The 20,522-nt window shown below is 47.3% G+C and overlaps 1 protein-coding gene across 1 annotated transcript in view; it reads right to left on the bottom strand.

The window, feature by feature from the left end:
* Window positions 1–14,457: 14,457 nt before the first annotated feature.
* Window positions 14,458–20,522, bottom strand: part of ADAM11 (ADAM metallopeptidase domain 11) — a 33,080-nt gene continuing 27,015 nt past the window's right edge. Inside the window, exons 12-26 of the mRNA XM_036755928.1 lie at window positions 20,259–20,343; window positions 20,018–20,108; window positions 19,568–19,619; window positions 18,995–19,094; window positions 18,604–18,675; window positions 18,392–18,484; window positions 17,837–17,917; window positions 17,604–17,654; window positions 17,357–17,420; window positions 16,612–16,711; window positions 16,125–16,244; window positions 15,752–15,920; window positions 15,479–15,593; window positions 15,214–15,304; window positions 14,458–14,980 (exon numbers count right to left, since the gene is read on the bottom strand). Coding sequence (XP_036611823.1) covers window positions 14,932–14,980; window positions 15,214–15,304; window positions 15,479–15,593; window positions 15,752–15,920; window positions 16,125–16,244; window positions 16,612–16,711; window positions 17,357–17,420; window positions 17,604–17,654; window positions 17,837–17,917; window positions 18,392–18,484; window positions 18,604–18,675; window positions 18,995–19,094; window positions 19,568–19,619; window positions 20,018–20,108; window positions 20,259–20,343 — 1,333 coding nt within the window. The 3' untranslated portion in view covers window positions 14,458–14,931. The remainder of the gene's footprint in view (window positions 14,981–15,213; window positions 15,305–15,478; window positions 15,594–15,751; window positions 15,921–16,124; window positions 16,245–16,611; window positions 16,712–17,356; window positions 17,421–17,603; window positions 17,655–17,836; window positions 17,918–18,391; window positions 18,485–18,603; window positions 18,676–18,994; window positions 19,095–19,567; window positions 19,620–20,017; window positions 20,109–20,258; window positions 20,344–20,522) is intronic.

The following is a 20,522-nucleotide window of genomic DNA, read 5'->3' as shown; positions in this document are numbered from 1 at the left end:
AATAGAGGGGGAGACAAGTGACCCTTCAGCATCCTAATGTTTTCAAGGGTCACAAAGGGAATTAAATAAGACAGAAACTAGAGGTGGCTTTGTTTTGTGTTGATGGTCTTGAGAGGAAAAAAAAAGAACCCAAAAAAGCAACATACTAGAAATGAAATGAAAAAGAAAGATGTGGGATTTACAATATAATTGGGGTTTATGAGAAGAATATAAAAAGGTTAAAGAAGGCTGAGAAAGCACAAGTATCACATGCTCCTCACCCTTATCTGACCTGGTCAAAGAAAAGTTGAACTGTATATGCATAGAGTTTAAATACTTTTAACTCAAAAGAGGAATGGGCAAGGATATAGAAAGGAGAGAAATGGGTCAGGGAGAAAGGTTGAGGAAGGAGATAAACATATGGGATTTTACTGCATAATTCTCACACCCTTGGTTATTTTGGATTTTTTTTCAGTCCAAAAATTGGTTTATAACCTTCCATCATGTAATCATCGCATGGTATAATTCTGTTTGTCAGTCCATTTGAAAGGTATACAGAGCAGCAATGTATTCACCAGTGTGTTCACCAGTGTGTATTTATCTCCCCTGCATTGCCATCTGAGAGCCTAGAATTCTCAGCTCACTTTGTGTAGTCAGTATTCAATTTTAACATATATTCACAAGTATTCCTTGCATCCTAATCTTGCACCAAAGACAGTTTAGTAATAAATGATTTTTAAGTAATACCACCACAATTCTTGTTTTAAAAGCTTCACATAATGGTCGTGCCCCACTTTTTTGCAAAAAAATTGGCACAAAATCTGTGACGATTATGTGGCAAAATACGGTAAATGAAACTAACTTCAACTGGAGAGTTGTTTTAAAGGATTAAAAGGAAAGAAAGTATAAGAATCTGCCATGAGGGTCTGGGGGGCAGAAGAGAAGGGGCGGCCAAGTGAAAGCAGTTTGCTTCAGATCTATAGTGTCAATGATGTTTTTCCTATTTCACCACCCTCAATGTTGGAAAGAGGGAGGGAGGAGCTAAAATCAATGAGGAAAAAGTACAAAAGGATAGGGTGATGCTTGAATCAGGGAGAGACAAAACAAAGAAAGAAAGCTATAGGTCTGTAATGCCTAATGAACATTTATGCAAAAATTTTAAATATTAGCAAGCAGGCTATAATAATGTCAGGATGGTTACACACAATGACTAGGTTGGGTTTATATTAGAAATGAAGGATTGGTTCAACATAGGGAAGCCTATAAATATAATAAACTATATTAATACAATAGTTAAAAGCATAAATCCTGAAAGAACTTTTGAGAAAATCCAGCATCAGTTTCTATTTAAAACTACAGAAAGGATATGAATAAACAGGCCTTTCCTTAATAGCTATCCAAATAGAAGAGCAAACATTATATGTAATGGAGAAAAGTTAGAAGCTTTACCATTAAGATCAGGGGTAAAGCAAAAATGCCCATTATCACCACTATTTCTTAATAAAGCTAGAAATGCTGGCTGTAACACTAAGAGCAAAGTAAGATAATTGAGAAAATAAGCATAAGGAAAGAGAAAACAAAATTATTACTTTGTACAGATATGATGATTTACTTAGTAAACCATAAAAATATCAACCAAAAAATCAATTGAAACAGTTAATAAATTCAGCAAAGTTGCTGGACATAAAATAAATCCATATAAATCAGTAGCATTTCTGTAGATTACCAAAAAAAATAAAAAAACCAAAACCAACCAACAACTCAGCAGCAAGAGTTAAAAAGGAAAAACTCCATTCAACATAACTACAAAAGCTTAAAAAAATATTTTGTGGTGTATCTACTGAGAGGCACCCAGGATCTATAAGAATCCAAATATAAAACACTATAAAAATATAGACCTAAATAATTAAAGAAACTTTAATTGCTTATGGGGTAGGTGGAGCCAATATAATTTTAAGAATGACAATACCACTGAAATTAATTTACTTACTCACTGCTCTCCAAGAAAACAACAAAAGCATGTTATAGAACTAGGAAAAATGATAAATTCATGTGGAAGAACAAAACATCAAGAATATTAAGGATAATTTAAAAAATGAGAAGGTTCTATCAGTACCAGATCTCAAACTATATTACAAGGCAGTAATCATTAAAATGATTAAAAAACAGGTTGATCATTGGAACAGATTAGGTACATAACATTCAGAAACAAACAATATCGCAGCATTCTACCCCTATTTGACTGAAACTGCTGGGAAAACTGGATAGCAATCTGGCAAGAATTAGGTTTGGACCACTACCTCACATCATATACCAAGATAAGCTTCAAATAAGTATGTGATCTAGGTATAAAAGGTCACATAAATTAGAAAAACAAGATCTATGGAAAGAGTTCACGACTAAACAGCTATAGTTCATACAAGTTAAAAGTGACAATTTTGATTATGTAAAATTAAAAGGTTTTGTATAAGCCAAATTCATGTAGTCAAAATTAAAAGGGAAACAGTTAAAATGGGCGGGAATGGTGGTGGTTATATCAAGTCTTTCTGTTAAAGGTCTCATATCCAAGATATATAAGGAGCTGATTTAAATTAATGAAACTAAGAACCACTCCCCAGGAGATAAATGGTCAAAGGTTTGTAAACAGGCAGTTTTCAAAGGAAGAAATCCAAGCTATCAATAACATTATATTACATAATATGCGTAATAGTATATATGCAATATATATAATATACAGTGTATCATATGCAATATATATACATATGAAAAATACTCTAAATCATTACTAATTAGAGAAATATAAATAAAGCAGCTTTGACGGTCTATATCACACCCATGAGACTGGCAAAAATGGCAGAAGAGGAAAATGACAAATGTTGGGAGGGCTCTGGGGAAGCATGCACACTAATACATTGTTGGTGGAATGGTGGGACAGGAAGAGGGAAGCTCGGGAAGAAAAGTAAGGATTTCAGTATTGACTTCATTACCTTAATACCTTCCTGCAACAAGGCAACTCTTTTAATCCTCCCTAATTACTTCCTTATCCCACTCCCCAAAGAAACTCTTCCAAATCGTTTTTGTCTCCAAGCTTCCCTCACATTCTCCTCTTCCCTCTCTCTCAGCTGAAGATCTCACCTCAGACTTTAAGAAAACGGAGACTACTGGCCATGAGCGCCCCTTCCTCCACTTCTCTTTATCTCTCCTCTTTCCAGCGTCTGATAGATTACAAGGTAACCATTCTCCTTGCCGAGTCCATCCCATCTATTTATGCCTTTGATCTCATGCCCCACCCCCCCATCTTCTCCAACAGTTTGCTTTGCAGCTAGGTGGCACAAAGGGTAAAACTCTAGGCCTGGAGTCAGAAAGACCCGAGTTCGAATCTAGCCTCAGATGCTTAATGACCATGTGACCCCAGGCAAGTCACTTAACTTCCATCTGCCTCAGATCCTCAACTCTAAAACAAGAATAATAATCACACCGGCCTCCCGGGAATGTGGCAAGGACCAAATGAGACAATATTTATTGAGCTCAGCGCAGTGCCCTGCATGCAGTACGCCCTTAATAAATGCTTGTTTCCTTCCACCTCAAACATTCCCTTCACTCCCTCCCATCTTCAGTGTCTATTCCCTGGTTTCTTCCTGCTGTCTTCAGACATTAAGGATCAAACAACATAACATCTAAAGGGCTCTGCAAATTTTAAAGTACTTAAATGCTAGCTATGAGATAATAATTATTTAATATACTATGTAATAGGTAGCGTGTTATGTGTAACACACATATATGTGCATACATGTGTATGTGTGTATACGTGTGTATATATATTATGTATAATAGTATATCAGTCTATCTGCTAGTGATTTGGGTATCTAGGTGGCACAGTGGAAAAAACGCCAGGCCTGGCATCAGGAAAACTCATCTCCCTGAGTTCAAACATAGCCTCTGATACTTACTATCTGAGTGACCCTGGACAAGTCACTTGTCCCTGTCTGCCTCAGTTTCCTCATCTGTCAAATGATCTGAAGAAAGAAATGGCCAACCACTCCAGTACCTCTGCTGAGAGGACCCCAAATGGGGTCACGGAGAGTCAGACACTGCTGAAAATGACTGAACTATAGAATATATTGTGCATAATTGTACTAGGTATAATTATATAGCTGTGTTATATAATTAGAATTCTGTATTATATATAGTTATATACATTGATCATATGTACATATTGTACATGTACATATAAATAAAAATATATTGTGTATACCATGTTGTATGCAATACAATATATTCTGTATTCTATACTATGTATTACATATAATATGCTGTATATAATATAGTATTACTATACTATAATATATATTATATAATGTATATTATGTAACCATGAATGTGCCCAAATCCTTTCCAACCATGTCCCAAGATCCCCCTTTTCTTCCGTATTCCTAGAACAAGCTTCCTCCACGCAGTGCCTCCTCTTCTCTCTCTCTCTCACACACACACACACTCACACACATGCACACACGCACACACACACACGCACGCACGCGCGCACGCCTCAGCTCTGGGCAGTCTGGGCTCTAACCTCATCGTGGAACTGAAACTCCTCTCCCCAGAGCTGGGCGAAGGTGATGACCTGGTCTCAGTCTTCATCCTCCTGGACGTCTCTGCTGCGTTTGACCCCGATGACCGCCCTCTCCTCCTGGACGCTCGCCTCGCCATCTGCCTGCTTTGCTGTCTCATTATCCCCATCACACGCCCCTAACAAGGCTCTCCTGGGCCCTCCCGGGGACCACATGGCTCTCTCTTGCCTCTAGGGCACACTATGAACGCCTCCATTTGGCTTTTAAAGCCTTTCGCCACGTGACCTTCAATGACTCGGCAGTCCGGCCAAACTGGCTTTCTGATTGCTCCTCAGGGGTGCGCTCAAACTGACTCCTGCGATGGCTAAATTTCTGGTATAAGCATTTGCACTTTGGAAATCAGCAAGTACCCTTAAAACAGTACCTCGTTTATTGTCAGGTTGATTGTCTAAACTTAAGAAAGGAATGGAGAAAACGTTATAATGTCATAAATCCTTTTTTTTTTTTTTTGGAGAGCCGGTTGTTAAACACTTACCAGCACAACGTTGTTCACGCGCAGCTCTACTTTTCCACTTCAAGCCTTTGCACCGGCTGTCCCCTATGCCTTGGGACGCACTCCCTCATCACCTTCTGCCTTGCAGAGTTGCCCACTTCAAGATGAGGTTCAAGTACTGCCTTCTACATGAAGGTTTTCTTGATTCCCTCCAACTTCCAGTCAGTCAAACAATAAGCATCTCTAAGCACCTACTATGTGCCAGGCACTCTGCTAAGCTCTGATGATACAAGAAGAAGCACAAGATGGTCCCTCCCCATAAGGAGCTCAAAATCTAACGCCCATTGGCTTTTTCTCCCTAATGACTTTGTATTTAACTACCTTGTATTAATCTGTATACTTCTATGTTGTTAACAAATGACTCCCAGGCCTGAATAGGGACCTGAAATGAAACAGAGTCCAATACACCAATTAAATGTATTTATTGTCTGAGAAGAGGTAGAAAGAGTTCTTCAGCTGCTCAGAGGGGAGAGAAAAAGGGTGAGATGAGTTTCTAGAGGCTTTCAGAGGGGGAGGAGGGGCTTGAGGAGAGGACATCTCTAGATATGATTAACCCGGGAGTAAGATGTTTGCAAAGCCCCAACAGATGAGGAAACTGAGGCAAACAGGGTTAAGTGACTTGTCCAGGGTCTACAGCATCACCTAGTTGCCCACATACATATATAAACCTATATGTGTATGTGTATATATATATATATATATATATATATATATATATACACACACATGTATAGACCTGTATGTGTATGTATATACATATATGTGCATATTTTGTGATATATTGTGATATTTATGTGTGTATATTTGTGATATACATGTGAGTGGGTGTGTCTAGGATATATCTACATATGTAGCCAGGTGATGTAGCAGATAAAGTGCCAGACCTGGAATCAGGAAGACTCATCTTCTGAGTTCAAATCTAGCTTTCAGATACTTGCTGGCTGTGTGGCCCTGGGCAACTCATTTCACCCTGTTTGCCTCAGTTTCCCCATCTGTCAAATGAGCTAGAGAAGGAAATGGCAAACCACTCCAGTGTCTTTGCCAAGAAAACCCCAAATGGGGTCACGAAGAGTCAGACACAACTGAAAAAACAACCAACAACAGAGCATTAGGAAATGTAAGAGATATAAAAGCAAAAATATCCATCATTTTTAAAAGCATCTACTAAGTGCCAGCTACTGCAGCTGGCATTGGGGATACAAAGGTAAAAAAATGAAACAATTCCTGATCTTAAGGAGCTTATATTCTAGCAGGTTTTGTCTGATTCTTCAGGACTCCTTTTGGGGTCAAGTGACTTACCCAGGGTCATAAAGCTAGTAAGTGTCAGCCGAACTCAGGAAGATGAGACTTCCTGACCCCAGGCTGGGCGCTCTACCCACTGCACCACCTAGCTGCATCCCATGCATTACACCATTCTTTATCACAGAGTACAAAAGGGGGAGGGAGAGAAGGAACAGTTCCACAAAACTAATTAATATCTCAAAAAAGTCCAACATTTAGCTGCAGCGTTCCACACCCATAGTTTCCCACTTCTACAAAAAATAGAGGGAGGTACCTTCTTGTATCTCTGCTCTGGGGCCAAGTTGATCATTATAATTTCATAGCATTCAATTTCAGGATTTTTTCCATTTATAACGTCGTTACGTATATTGTTTTCCCGTCTTCGCATACTTCACTCTGCATCTATTCATATTGGTCTTTCCATGATTCTCTGTATTCATCACATTCATCGTATTTCATTATTCATGTGCCATAACTTGTTTGGCCATTCCCCAATCAATGGGTGTGACTTTTGTTTCCAGTTTTTTGCTATTACAAAAAGTACTGCTATAAATATTTTGGTGTGTATGGAGCTTTCTTTTTTATCATTGACCTCTTGGGGTGGCACAAACCTAGCAGTGGAATCGCTGGGTACAAGAATATGAATATTTTAGTCACTTTCTTTGAACAATTCCAAATTGTTTTCCATAATGATTGGACCAGTTACTCCTTTATCAATATCGTGCATTATTAGTGGGCCCATCACTAGGCACTTAATAAATACTTCTTGATTGAGAAAAGAGAGCTGGATATATGTATGGATTAGAAAATCCCATGCAGAGATGATAATGCAACCCACAAAAGCTGAAAAGATCACCATGAGTCAGAGAGGGTCAGGTCCGAGCCTTGGGGGGTAGTTTATCCTTTATATCATGTCACCTATCAAAGGAGACTGAGAAGGAGCTCTATCAGGCAGGTAGAAGGAGAACCAAGAAAGGGTAGATCTGTGAAGAGGGTATCCAAGAGGAGAGATGGTTGGCAGTTGTATATTGCCGAAAGGTTGAAAAGGATGAGAAGTGAGAAAAAGCCACTGGATCTGGCAATTGTGGTCACTTTGTAGAGGCCTTTTCAGGTGAACAATGAGGTTGGAAACCAGATTGCCAAGGGCTGAGTAGTGAGTGAGAGAAATGGAGGCAGTGAGGACAAAGTACATTTTTTTTTCAAAGAATTTGGTGGGGAAATGGAGGAGAGATAGAGGAAGATGGCTTTGAGAGGATGTAATAAGGTTTTTTGGTTGCTTTTCCCATGATGGGACAGACTTGGGCGTGTTCATAGGGATTTAGGGCAGGAATGGATAAATAGGAAAAAAACAATATTGGAGAGAGAGAAGGGACAATGGGTGTGCGTGGGGGGGGGTGCTGGCAATCTGTTGGAAAAGTGGAAGAGAATGGGATAGAAGGTACATGTAAAGGGATTGTCCTTGGCAAGAAGAAGGGTCTTGTCTTCATCAGAGACTAGAGTAAAAGAAGAGATGATGAGAGAGGGGTTGAGACATAGAGAAGGGGTTGAGACATAGAGACATAGAGACATTCCCTAAGAATGATTTCTTTTCTTGGTAAAATACGAAGCAAGGCCCTCAGAGGAGAGAGAGGGAAGGAGGGAGGAGAGGCTGATGTGGGAGATGGGGAGAGAGAAGACTTGGTACAGCTTGCATGGAGATAGAGAACCAATTAGGGAAGAGCAAAAGGGTCGTTTTCCTGTGGGGATTACCCAGAATCTGGTGGTCCTTTTCCAGCCTCCAAGAACTTAGGAGTATGTTACCATAGTTACAGAGCTTTTCTCACTATGGGAAGAGAGTAGATAGCACCAAAATCTAATGGAGACCAGACTCCTCGAGTCCTTCACTAGTCTTGTGACTAAGTCTCAGATACTGAGCAAAATCAGTCCTTTCTGTGCCATGGTGCAGGGCTGTGGGGGTGTTGTTCAGTTGTGTCCAACTCTTCCTGACCCCATTTGGGGTTTTCTTAGCAAAGATACTGGAGTGGTTTACCATTTCCTTCTCCAGCTCATTTTACAGACGAGGAAACTGAGGCAAACAAGGTTAAGTGACTTTTCTGGGGTCACACGGCTAGTAAGTGACTGGATTTGAATTCAGATCTTCCTGACTCCAGGCCTAGAGCTATATCCACAGTGACACCTAGCTACCCCTAAGTGTCTGGCACTTAATAAATGCTTGTTCCCTTCGCCATCCCCACAACTGTAAATAGAGTTGCTTCAGGACTTTCCACTGTTCTCTGTCTTTACCAACCTACCCATTGAGCCAGACTCCCTACATGCCTGACATGTTATTTTTTTTTTTGGAGCAGGGAAGGCAGGGCAATTGGGGTTAAGTGACTTGCCCAAGGTCACACAGCTAGTAAGTGTGTCAAGTGTCTGAGGTCAGATTTGAACTCAGGTCCTCCTGACTCCAGGGCCAGTGGTCTACCTGCTACCTTAACACCTGCCTTGCTGACCATAGACCATACCTTGGGGTTTTTGAGTCTTTCCTCTCTAAAACTTCTGCTCTAATGTTCCCTCAAACTCACTAGTGACTGTCCCTAGCAACACTCACTCTCTTTTCCCAGGCTAGCTTCTTCCCTTCCAGTTTGGGAATCATCATCAAATTGGCTCAGTTACTGCTTCTGGAAGGGATGTACCTATGTACTCCCAGTGGGAGGTGGCAAAGTGGATAAAGTGCGAGGCCTGGAGTCAGGAAGATCCGAGTTCAAATTCAGCCTCAGATACTTGCTAACTGTGTAACCCTGGGTAAATCACTTAATGCTGTTTATCTCAGTTTCCTTATCTGTCAAATGAGCTAGAGAAGGAAATGGCCAACTGCTCCAGTATCTTTGCCAAGAAAACTCCGAATGGGTCATGAAGAGCTGGGTGTGACTGAACTACAAGAAGCACTTATAAATACTTTTTCAGTCGTTCATTGGAAACCACTGTTTGCTGGCTCCTTCTCACCCTAAAGCATCCCTCTGTTGACCCTCTTCTCCCACTGGCGAGTTCCTCCCCAGCAGCCTCCATTTTGGGGAAGATCCCAGGTCGGCTACCCTTCATTCTCCTCCTGGCTGTGCTTGTGACTTTCCAAACTTCCACACCAGGGTCCCCAAGTTGGTACCTTCTCCTCCACTCCCACCCCCATTTTCAGCTTCCTTTTGTGCGATGTCTTCGCCTCTCAGAGTGTAAGCTCCTTGAGGGAAGGGATTATCTTTTTTTCTTCTCCTTGTATGTGCATCCCTAGCACTTAACACCGTTCCTGGCACTTAGTAAGTGCTGAATAAATGCTTACGACCTTGTCACCAAGCTGTTTACTGCCATTACCTTTCCTGGAACCCGGCTTGGCATGAGGAAGGGAGCTTGGATGGGGAAGATTTCTCTTGGAGTCCTGGCTCTGGTGCTTACTAGCTTTGTGACCATGGACAAATCGCTCCGTGAGGCACACTTTCCATATCCGTGAAATGAGGGAGATAACATTTGCGCCACTTATCCTATGGGGTGAGGTTGTTATGAGTCAAATATATCGTAAATAATATTACTCACTCGGGTTTACATAGTGCTTTTGGTAGCTAGTGGCACAGTGAATGGAGTGCCAGCCCTGGAGTCAGGGAGACTCATCTTCCTGAGCTCAAATGTGGCCTCGGACACTTACTAGCTGTGTGATCCTGGATAAGTCACTTCACCCTGTTTGCCTCAGTTTCTTCATCTGAGCTGGAGAAGGAAATGGCACACCGCTCCAGTATCTCTGCCAGGAAAGCTCCAGAGTTGGACACGATTGAAACAGCTCAATGAAACTGTCACAGCTAAACTTCAAACCCTGATTGTTCTTGACTCCACAGCCAGAGAAGCGTGTACAATGAAAACGGCACTAGATTTTGAGTCAGAGGACCGGGGTTCAAATTCACTTATTTCCTGTGTGACCTATCAACAATCTGTCTGGGCTTCAGTTTCCTCGTCTGCAAAAACTGAGGGGGTTGGGTACATAGATTCACTGGGACACTTTGTTATCCACCCAGTGCTCCCCTAGACCCACTGGGAACACACCATGCCCCTGTCCCCGGAGCTACACTCTTCCAGTCGGTGAATAGGTGCAAATTCACCTAACCCACACTATATACCAAACCTGGACCACGCCTCCATCCTCATTAGAGGATCTTGACATCTGCACTACTCTATCCCTGCTTTCCACCTCTCTAAGGAATAGTAATTGAATGAATATTTCAGGTGCTTCTGGAAGGAGCATGAGAACAGGTTCCAACACTCAACATGCCTTTGATGACCCTCTCCAGGCCAAAACTTCCTTTCCTGACTGCCGTGTGTATACCCTCCTATTAGAAGATAAGGCTCTCTGAGGTCAGGGACTATCTCACTTTTGTATTTATATCCACAGCACCTAGCATAGTTACTGACACTAAATGCTTATTAATTCAGTTGGTTCTTTATGTCCCTTGTATGGTCCCATGAGTTATAACAAAGTCCCAGACTTCCTTCATCACCCCTCTCAGGCTGGAATGATTTTGACTTACTGAATATTTAAGCCTGCTATTTTGTGACCCCTTTGGAACTTAAGATGATCCCTGGTATTTTGGGGTACACACGTGATCTTGGGAATAGGTTAGGTATCAGATCAATCTGTATGTCTGGGCTGTTTTCTTATCCCAATCCCAGGGAGAAATAGTTATCCCTTTCACATTGTGGAGGGTAGGGGCATGGCACCCCAGCGATCTGGAAAATCTGCATAAAATTTTTTAGCCCTCCCTTCATACCTGAGAAGTCTCAGTTTTTTCCTTTACTTTTCTGGGTTATTTGCAGTGATTTGTTGTAAAATTTGGGTTAAGTATTTGGTCATAGGCTCTACGTCATCTGCTGGCTTTCATGTATCATCTGCAGCTTCAACAAGTCTCCCCAAAATTCCCGTATTTCTCATGCTGACCCGTGATTTGTTGAAACCTGGATGGGGAAAGTCACATGTGGAAGGGATAACTATACTTCAATCTGGATCCACCTTTGCCCTCTTGAGGTGTAAATGAATTCTAAGAGGAGGCAGACCCTTTAAGAGTGTCTGGGTGGGGGAGAAGAGTTGGGTTTTCTATGGGTCAAGGAAGACTTCTGATTTTGGAATCTCGGTGAAGAACAGGAAGGATTCTCTTGGCTAGAGCTGATACACCTTTTTTGTGCCTGTTCCCTTCTCAGTGAAATGAAAAATAAGTCCTCTTCCCAGGAGAGCATCCCTGGGAAGTGTTCCCAGCCTAGGCTGATAACCTCTGGCATGTTGGAAGTGGGCTGGGGGAGAATAACCCTGGCACCTAGATTCAGTGAGCAGAGAGAGGCCGAGAAATCACGTCAAGAGCCAAAGTCAACAACAAGACCAAGAATGTGAGTGTGAGCTCCACGGAAGCCCCAGGATGTGATCTTTATTTCCCTCTCTTCCCCTTCCCCCCATAATGGTGTATTTACAGGATGCTTCATGGAGACGGCATCACTCTCAGGGAATCTACAGCTTCTGCCCCAGCCTGGGTGGGGGGAGTGGGCGTCATGGGGGCAGGCATCGGGATGAGAGGATGCCGATGGCTGAGAGCATCAGGCTTACCGGTCACACAAAGGTGGTAGACATTCTCTCTCCCTTCCCCCAACCAGTGTGGGCACATACATACACCATGCACACGAGTGTGCAAGTGCACACACACACACACTCACACATACGCTCACACACTGGCACACCCAGAGGTACATTTGTGCAGAGGTGCAAAGCCATAAACTTATGCTCAGGCATGTGCCAACACAAATGTGCACAATCCCACCAGGGGAACTCCATAAGGCATCACTAGACCTGCTTTTACTTCTCCAGGCAGCAGGGCAGGTGTGCTTGGGGCAGGGCTTGTCAGTGGGTTCCCACCCATAGACACCTTGCCTTGGGCAGAGCCAGCTAGGAGCATCTAGGACCCTGCCCTACTAGTTAACGGCAGCCAGGTGCCACCACGGTTCTGACAGCTACTTAGAAGGAATTGAAATGTAGCAGCCCCAGGTCCCCCCAGCTAGCACCTGAGGTGAAGTTTGGGGAGGGAAGGGGGATGCAGCCCACCCCCGCTGTGATTCCTCCCCAGAGTTGCCCCAGTTGGGGGAGCCTGGACTTAATAGATGTGGAAAGGGCTGAAAACTGCAGCTTTCATCAGGAAGGAGTGGTATTGGTTGTGGAGGAGGGAGGCATAGGCCTTTTCGTCTCCCTTCTCACACATCCCAGGCCAGATTTAAACTAGGAGAGAGGAAGTAGGACAGGTCCCCTCACCCCTTAGTTTCTTCGGCTCCAGGTCAAAGTTCATAAAGGAAGCCCAGAGGCAGGGTGATTGTCCAGGGAGAGCCACCCATGGGTGGTCTCTCTCTCCCTAGGTGGAGAGATGCCTCCCATTTTGGGTTCAGAGGGTGGGGGTGGAGAGGCAGCAGCAAAAACATATGTAAACACTGCTCAGGCCTTGGGTTTGGGGTGGAAGGAGGAAGGGGAGTTTAAATTGAGTATCTGGGAAGATGTAGTCTTGAAGCCCTATCTTGGGATTGCAGATTGCTATGGGGACCTGTGCTTTCCTTCCCCATTATTCTGATACCCACCATAGCACCAGTCACAGGGTACCTTGAACCCAGTCCCCAAGGCCAGGGAAGAGGTTCATCTGCCTACAATGTCTAAGGTCACCCCTATGGGCACTCAAACCCTGAGTTAGTCCCAGAACTGCCCATGAGGGAATAGCTCATGATATACGCCTCCCTGGGATTGCCAGTCCAGTCCCTGGCCCTTGCTGACATTCTGGGGTCATGGCCACAGAACCAGGCTGCTTTGGTTTAGATTCAACGCTCAGGCCTGTCCTGTGTTTCAGTAGGGCTGGGGAGCTCCAGTTTGGACTGGTGATAGATAGAAGTAAGGACTGCTCCCCAAACGCCACCTTAGATTTGGGGAAAATTTATGTTCTGTAGTTAGGACTTTGACCCCATCAAAGGGAAGGGGGAATCCCTATGTCTTTTTTTCTCTTCATTCTCCCCCTTAATACCAGAATGCCCTTAAAAGCTACCCTGGTCCCTGCCAACCTTGTGGTTACATTCATCATTTAGGTCTCAATAAAAAAAAATCAGACATCTTAAGCCACCTCCAGGCTCTGACTGGGAGAGTGAGGAAGTCAGAGCATGGGGCAAAGAGCGGTTATCCCCCGAGCCCCTGGAAGGCTGGGTGTGGAGGCCCTGGGACCTGGTATTTTATTGACTGAACCAGTCTTGCAGGCAGGGTCAGCCGAGGTGCTCCCAGGGCCAAAGTGCAGTGTCAGCTGGTGGCTGTCCCCCTCCCTCACTGATGCCCTCTGGCCTGTAGTCCCAGCCTGGGCACAGTCAGTGATGATGGAAGCTACATTCACATGGGGAGGGGGTGAGTGCACACAAGGCAAAGCTGGGCATGAGGTGGAGGAGGGGGGCAGGACGAACACTCCAGCCCCACCCACTCTCAGTAGTAGTGCAGGGGCTGGGGCCACAGCCCATCCTTCCCAGGGACCCACCCCATCAAGATGTCCCTTTGGGGGCCTGTCTGATTGCTTGGCCCCAGGAAGACTTTCGCATGGCATTGCTCCTCTGTTGGTGGGGTGAGGGTAGGTGTGTCCTTTCCCTTTCCAGGTGGTGACTGTGAGCGCCAGGCATGGGGTGGAGAGGAGCTTAGGCCCCACCCGACCTGGAAAAGAAACAAGGGACCAGAGAAGGTGAGGGAACCATCTTACAGAAGGGACGGGCTTCAGGCCAGCTGAGCACAGAAAAACCCAGAGAGCTGACAGGGGAGCAGGGGAGAAGCGCACCTCTCAGCTTAGAGTCCCTCCCTAGCCACCCCACCCCCCAAGATGGTGACGTGAAGGAGGGTGTTAGAGCCTTCCTCCCACAAAGGCCCTCAGCAGAGAAGCGGATTCCCCCACCCGCCACCCTAGATGTCTGAACATCTGCTCTCTGAGTACAACCTGTCTGTCACCATGACAATCTATAGAGGGTGAAGGAAAGTCACGGAAACCCATGAAAGACTAGAAGGGCGGAGGAGCAGGGGAGGTCAGACAGTCAATGATATGGAAGAAATGAACAGATGGGATGGGGAGACAGGTGGACCATGGGGCCTGTGTTCCCCCTTCCCCGGGGGACTGGTGCTGTGCTTATTTATTGCTGAAGGACAGAGCTTGAGGAGGCCCAGTGAATATTTTAGTGGCCTCAGTCTGTAATGGGGGCTATGGAGAGCTGGTGGTAGAAAAGGATGGCCCGAAAAAGTGACCCTTTCGATGAGTAAGCAGGTAGATAAGCCAATAGCCAGGCTGGATCCAAGGCAGGCAGGCAGGCTGGAATGACAGAGGGCACTGGTGTCTGTCATTCTCCAACCTAGTGCCCCACCCCCTGCAAAGGGAGCTAGGTGGCAAGTAGTGAGCTCAGGTCTGTGACCACTGGAGGGATCAGGATGGTAGCTGATGATGGAGATGGAGACAGGATGCGGATGCGGGTGGAATGGAGGTGGAGATGGCATCATACTGCCCCCTGCTGAGTCGGGTCATACCTTCCTCGGCGGATGTTTCTTCAGGAGTGAAGAAAGGAGGGGAAAGGGAGAGAGGAGAGACAGAGTCCATTTAGGGACTTACTTCCTTGTGCCAGCCTTTGATTAGCCCCATCAGGACCAGGACTCCCTACCCCCTTCCCAAAGGTTGGCCCAGGGTCGTCAGAGGCCAGGCATTCAGACAGAGTGGGAGCCACACGGTGACCCCACCCCTGGTCAGTAAGATCAGCTGGGAGAGGGAGGGCAGCTCTTACTTGAATCCCCAGCCAGTGCCACCCAGGACGATGGCCGCAACTAGTACTGCCCCCGCGATGGAGCCGATGATGATATTGGTGCCACTAGGACCTGGTGAAAAGGAGTTGGATCTCAGTTAGAAATGAGTGGAGAAAGAACACATCTATAAGAATCAACAGAGGGAGGAAGGAGGGGAAGACAGGGGAAATGTATCTGAAAAAAATGTAATTTAACTTAAAAAAAGGATGGAGTTCTCACTTCAACCCCCAGATTCCCAGAGCTCACCCTTGTATCTCTCAGTCTCTTCTGTGGGTGGAGATGTGGGCATTGGGTTGTAGACACTGCAGTCTTTGCCTGTCCAGTCTGGCTGACAAATGCATTTTCCCTCATTGCTACAAACCTGAGAGGGAGAGGGAAAGCCCTGTGTGAGCTGGGATGTCACCATCTCCCCTTTCCTTCCCATCTCCATCCCCTTTCCCACCCTCCCTAGACAGTCTACTGGCTTTGACCCATTTCATGGAAGAATCAGCGTCTGGGCGTGGAGAGGCCAGTACCAACCCCATGGTCAGAGCAGATCCTGCGGCCCGAACTACCAGGGCAGCTGCTGAAGTTGAAGGCTGAGGCCGGGAGGCAATGGTGATCCAGGCAGAGCATGTTGGGGCCACAGGGAGTGCCGTCCTCCACGTAGCTTAGGTCTGAGCCATCTGCTAGTTCCACATGGCCCCCCCTGAAAGGAAAGGCAGGCTCTGCTTCAGTGTCTGGGGTGTATTCCCCACTCACTGCCCCATTCTCTTGTCCCTTAATCAAAACCTTATCCCCTCAGCCTCCCCCTCCCACTTAGTTTTTTCCTCCTCCCCGCTCTAATCCTAGCTCCAAAGAGATGGGTTTCCCTCCACCCTCAGCTGGCCTTAAGAGATAGGGCTCCAGGTACCTGCAGTCAAGTTCCCTGCCCTGGTGGTAGAAAGTGATGCTGCTGATGTCCCCACCCAGGTCCCCTAACCGAGGCCCACCAGAGATATTGACACAAAGAAGAAATCCACAGAGCACGTCCCTGGGGATGGGAGGTGGGGAGAGACAGAGATGAGTACACCCTAACCCTGATGATTGGCTCCTAATCTGAAATACCCCTAGCCTAGTTCAGCTCCAACCCTGGCTCATCAGAAACCCGATCCTAACTATAATTCTGAACGGATGAAGAAACTGAGGAATCAGGAAGGAGAGGCTGATGGGTACCCCCTCATAGCTCCTCACCCCGCCTCCCCCTCTCCCTCTCAGCTTCTCTTGCCTTGGTTTCTCCTTCCTTCTTACCTCAGGGCCCTTGCCCTAAACAGAAAATTCTTGGGGAGGCCCAGAGCCAACTGTCTCCCTTGCCAAGGAGCCCAGGGCCAGCGCTTCCTCCTGGGAGGGGACCCACTCACTGCTTACTACACTGGACCCAGCCAGAGCCTTTGCGCCCACAGTTTCCTCGTTCTGTCCCCTCCACGTTCAGTCGCTCGTAGCAGTAACGGTCAGCAGCATCTGCAGGAGACAAAACACCCGGCTTGCTCTGAGCTCTCTGAACTGCCCTTTTTCAAAGGGTTAACAATCTAGCCCTGGAATAATCTCTTTAGTGTCATGGACCCCCTGGGCAGTCTGGTGAAGCCTATGGATCCCTTCTCAAAAGAATGTTTTTTAAAATACATAAAGCAAAATACAATGGATTACCAAGGAAGTCAATTACTTTGAAATGGTTATTAAAATTAAAAAAAAAAACCTTAAGTTCATGGACCCTAGGTTAAAAACTCCTGCTTGTAGATCACCTCTCTATGTGTACATTCAGCTAGGTCTTTGAGCTCCTAGAACATCAGGAAGGGTTCCAGGGGAGAGGGACATTCACCCAGGCATTCACACCTTCTTGGCCCCACAACCAGAGATCCAAAAAGTGTAGGTGTTGAATGAGACCTTAGGATTATAGAGGCCACTTAGTCCAACACACAATTTTAGAGGCTACCACTACCATTTTATAGACAGGCCTGGGGAAGGTTTACCCAAGATTTGTCAAAGACTAGAACCCAATTGTCCTGACTTCCAATCAGAACTCTTCCTACTATATGACATGCTGTGTTTTTGTCTGTATTCATGAGATGAGATTGGTGTTGGCGTGATGCCATGCACAGGACTCACTGTGGCCCCAGAGTGCCCGGCACTGCTTGTCCCTGGTTTTGCAACGTCCTCCATAACAGCGACCCTGAGAGAAAGAGAGACAGACAGACACAGAGGGCCAGAGATAGGGACACGGAGATACGGACAGGCAGAGACAGAAAAAGACAGAGATAGCACTGAACCTGAGACTTTTCCAGGGGTGGCACTGGCGAGGAAGGTGGGAATAATGAAAAGCCCCCTCCCTCCAGCTCCCTTTGTCTTTCATTACCTGTTCCTGCTCACAGTAGTAACCATCCAGTTTGTGCAGGTTGGGGGGACACTGCAGAAACAAGGGTGAGTGTTTAGGTGCCCGACCCCCACTTTCCAATGAGAGGGGACTGGAAATAACTGAGGTCAGGGATGCTCTGTACTCCTCCTCCCATCCCAGAAGTGGGGGAGGGGGAGGGCTGGGCTGAGATTCCATGGTAGGACAGCCCAGTCCTTCAGGGGCATCAGACTGACCTGGCTGGAGTCCCCTGTACAGGTCTCTGCGATGTCACATTCATTTACAGCCTCTCGGCAGGACACTCCCCTTGGCTCGTACTAGGCAGGAGGAAGAGGATGAAGCACTAAGTGAACCCTTCCCTGTTTCCTTCCTCCCGACGGCGCAGGTCCAGTCTAAATCTTCCCACCACCCACCATTCTCAGCGCTGCTCCCATTCATCCTCAAAGCCTGCAATCGATCGCTCCTCCCTCGGCCGAAGCCTGCCCCTATTCATTCTCCCGGCCCCCCTCGCAGCACGAGCCAGGTCCCGCCCTAGGACCGCCCCCATTCATTCTCCCCGCGCTCCAATTGCTACTCTTGGCCCCGCCCTCACATGTCCCTTCCCTAGGACCGCCCTCATTTCACCTCCTGGCCCTCCGATTGCTGCTCCTCGCCAGTGCCAGGTCCCGCCCCCTCCAGGCTCCGCCCCCAAACCTCCCATTCCATTCTCCCGGCTCTCTGATTTCGCCCCGCCCCAGGGCCGCCCCTACTTAGCCTCCAAGCCCAGGATGACAAGCCCACCGGCCCCTCACCTTGCATCCCCGACAGCACAGCCCGTCGCTGCACATGGCGTCGTGGGTCAGCGTGCATTTCTTGCAGCAGTTCCCGCCGGCTCGGTTGCACTCCTGGGAGAAGAGAGGGAAGGGACGGGGAGGGAAGGGAAGGGAAGAGGAGGCGAGCAAGCGCCCGGCTCAGACCCCGGCCCCGGGCCCAGCTTCCCTGGCTGCCCCGCCTGCACACTCACCTGTACCGAGCCGCAGTCACACTCCTCCCCCGCCTCCACGAAGCCGTTTCCGCACTCCGGAGGATCCAGCAACTGCGGAGGGGTGCGATTGCAGGGAGGTCAGGGGAGGATCCCTCTCCTGCCCTTCCTCCCTCCCTGCGCCCTAGGCTATCCATTGAGCCTGCTGGAGGGGGGGTGCGAGAGCGAGGGGTTCCCTGGGCCCCAAATCCGAGGCCTTAGCCCCATCCCCTGCCTCCCCTGGGGCGGGAGTGAGGGAAGGGGTGGGGAGAGGGGCTCCTTTATAACTAAAGGGAAGGTGGGGCTCCAGGGTCCTTTCCAGAGTTGACATTACTTTCTGGGTGCCGACAGACTGGGGGAGAGGGGTGGAGTGGGAGGGGCCGGGGATATCTACCTTGAGGGGCTTGTTGAAAAGGCAGCTCCCGCCTCCCTCCTGCAGAAACTGGCTGTATTCCTCCAGGCTACAACGCGAGAACTTTTGAGGTAGGTAATGCCTGAAGGAGGAGGCAGGAGGGCGCTTAAGGCCAGCCAGTGTCCCTGACTGTCCCCACCACCAGCCTGTCCTTGCCTCCCCAAGGGCCACCCGGTCTTCCCCAGCCAGGCGTGGTGGAAGTTGACCTTCCCTAGGGCCAAGGGAGCCGAACCTGGTCTTCCATGGGGCGTGGCGGGAGCTGACCTCTCTCTCACACCAGGGGATAGGGACCAGGTAACAGCGGGAGGGAGGTGTGCTCTACTCTAAACCAGGCCTGGGGAAGTATCTGGTGGTCATCACTGGGTACCGCATGTCAGCGAGCTCCTGGGACTTCCAGGACCGGGGGACTCCATCTAGACAGAGCTCCCAGAGAGCTCCCCTCTTCCCACCCCACCACCAAGGCCATCAGTGCAGCTGCTGGTCTTTTTAGCCCAGCCTTGTTTCTGGATCTTGTGGCCCCACCTTTCCCTCTTAAAAAAAAAAAAAAGAGCTCACCCTGTGTCTTCCATCATACAGCCCTGCCAGGTATCTGGACATTTGCACTCGCCTGCAGAAAGATCCAGGGCACACTCTGAGAGAAGTCCTTGTCCTTAGTAGCCTAGGACTCTCCCCTATACTTCTCCCACCCCATCTGCCTGCTTTTCTCCACTACAGAGTCCAGGGTGGTGGAAAGAGAGGGCTCTAGGTTGTAATTTTGTTACTTAAAAGCTGTGTGATCTTAGGTAGAGAACATGACCTCTCTGGGCCTCTGTTTCCTCTGTAAAATGAGAGGGGTGGGGAAGAAGGCCCCTTCTGGCTCTAAATCCTATTGGTATATAGGTATGTGATGGAAAGCACCCCCTCCTCCTTTCATTTTCATGAGCTGGAGACTCGGTCAGGGACACAGTGTGTGTGTTGGGGGGAAGGCTCTGGAGGTCAAAAGGGCAAAAGACTTTAAGGGGTTACCTGCTGAACTTCGATGTTTATTCCACATCATGCCCAGATTCTGCCCCAGGGTCTGTGCCAATGTCACTGCCACATATGCCACAGTACCGTACTGGAAGGAGTGATGGAGAGACAGAAATTGAACCCAAACCCCAAAGCGAGAGGAGCCCCCACCTGCCTCCAGAATCTTCCTAACCAGCCCCATGCTCTGTTTCTTCCTCTCCCTGTCCCTGGTCCCTGCCCAAGCCCCACTGCCTCTTACCTCATTAACGCCACCTCCCCTAGACTGGGAGCAGATGCCCCCAACGTAGGCAGTGCCACTTCTGGCATTCTGAAAGGTCCTGCCCCTGGGGAAGGAAGGATGGGGGGAGATATGATGTTAGTGGTAGGTCTGCCAAATAGGAAGCCATGGGATGATTTAAGAGGTTAGGAAGGTCCTCTGTGTACACATCTTTTCCACCCTTGATGCCTGCAATTCCACTATTTCTGGGTCATTTCTGGAGTTGGCTGAGCCTCTTCCTACGGA

Source organism: Trichosurus vulpecula, chromosome 4, assembly GCF_011100635.1.
Source record: "Trichosurus vulpecula isolate mTriVul1 chromosome 4, mTriVul1.pri, whole genome shotgun sequence".
Taxonomy (NCBI): domain Eukaryota; kingdom Metazoa; phylum Chordata; class Mammalia; order Diprotodontia; family Phalangeridae; genus Trichosurus; species Trichosurus vulpecula.
The sequence above is the reverse complement of the archived record's forward strand: the minus strand, read 5'-3'. Positions and strand labels throughout refer to the sequence as shown.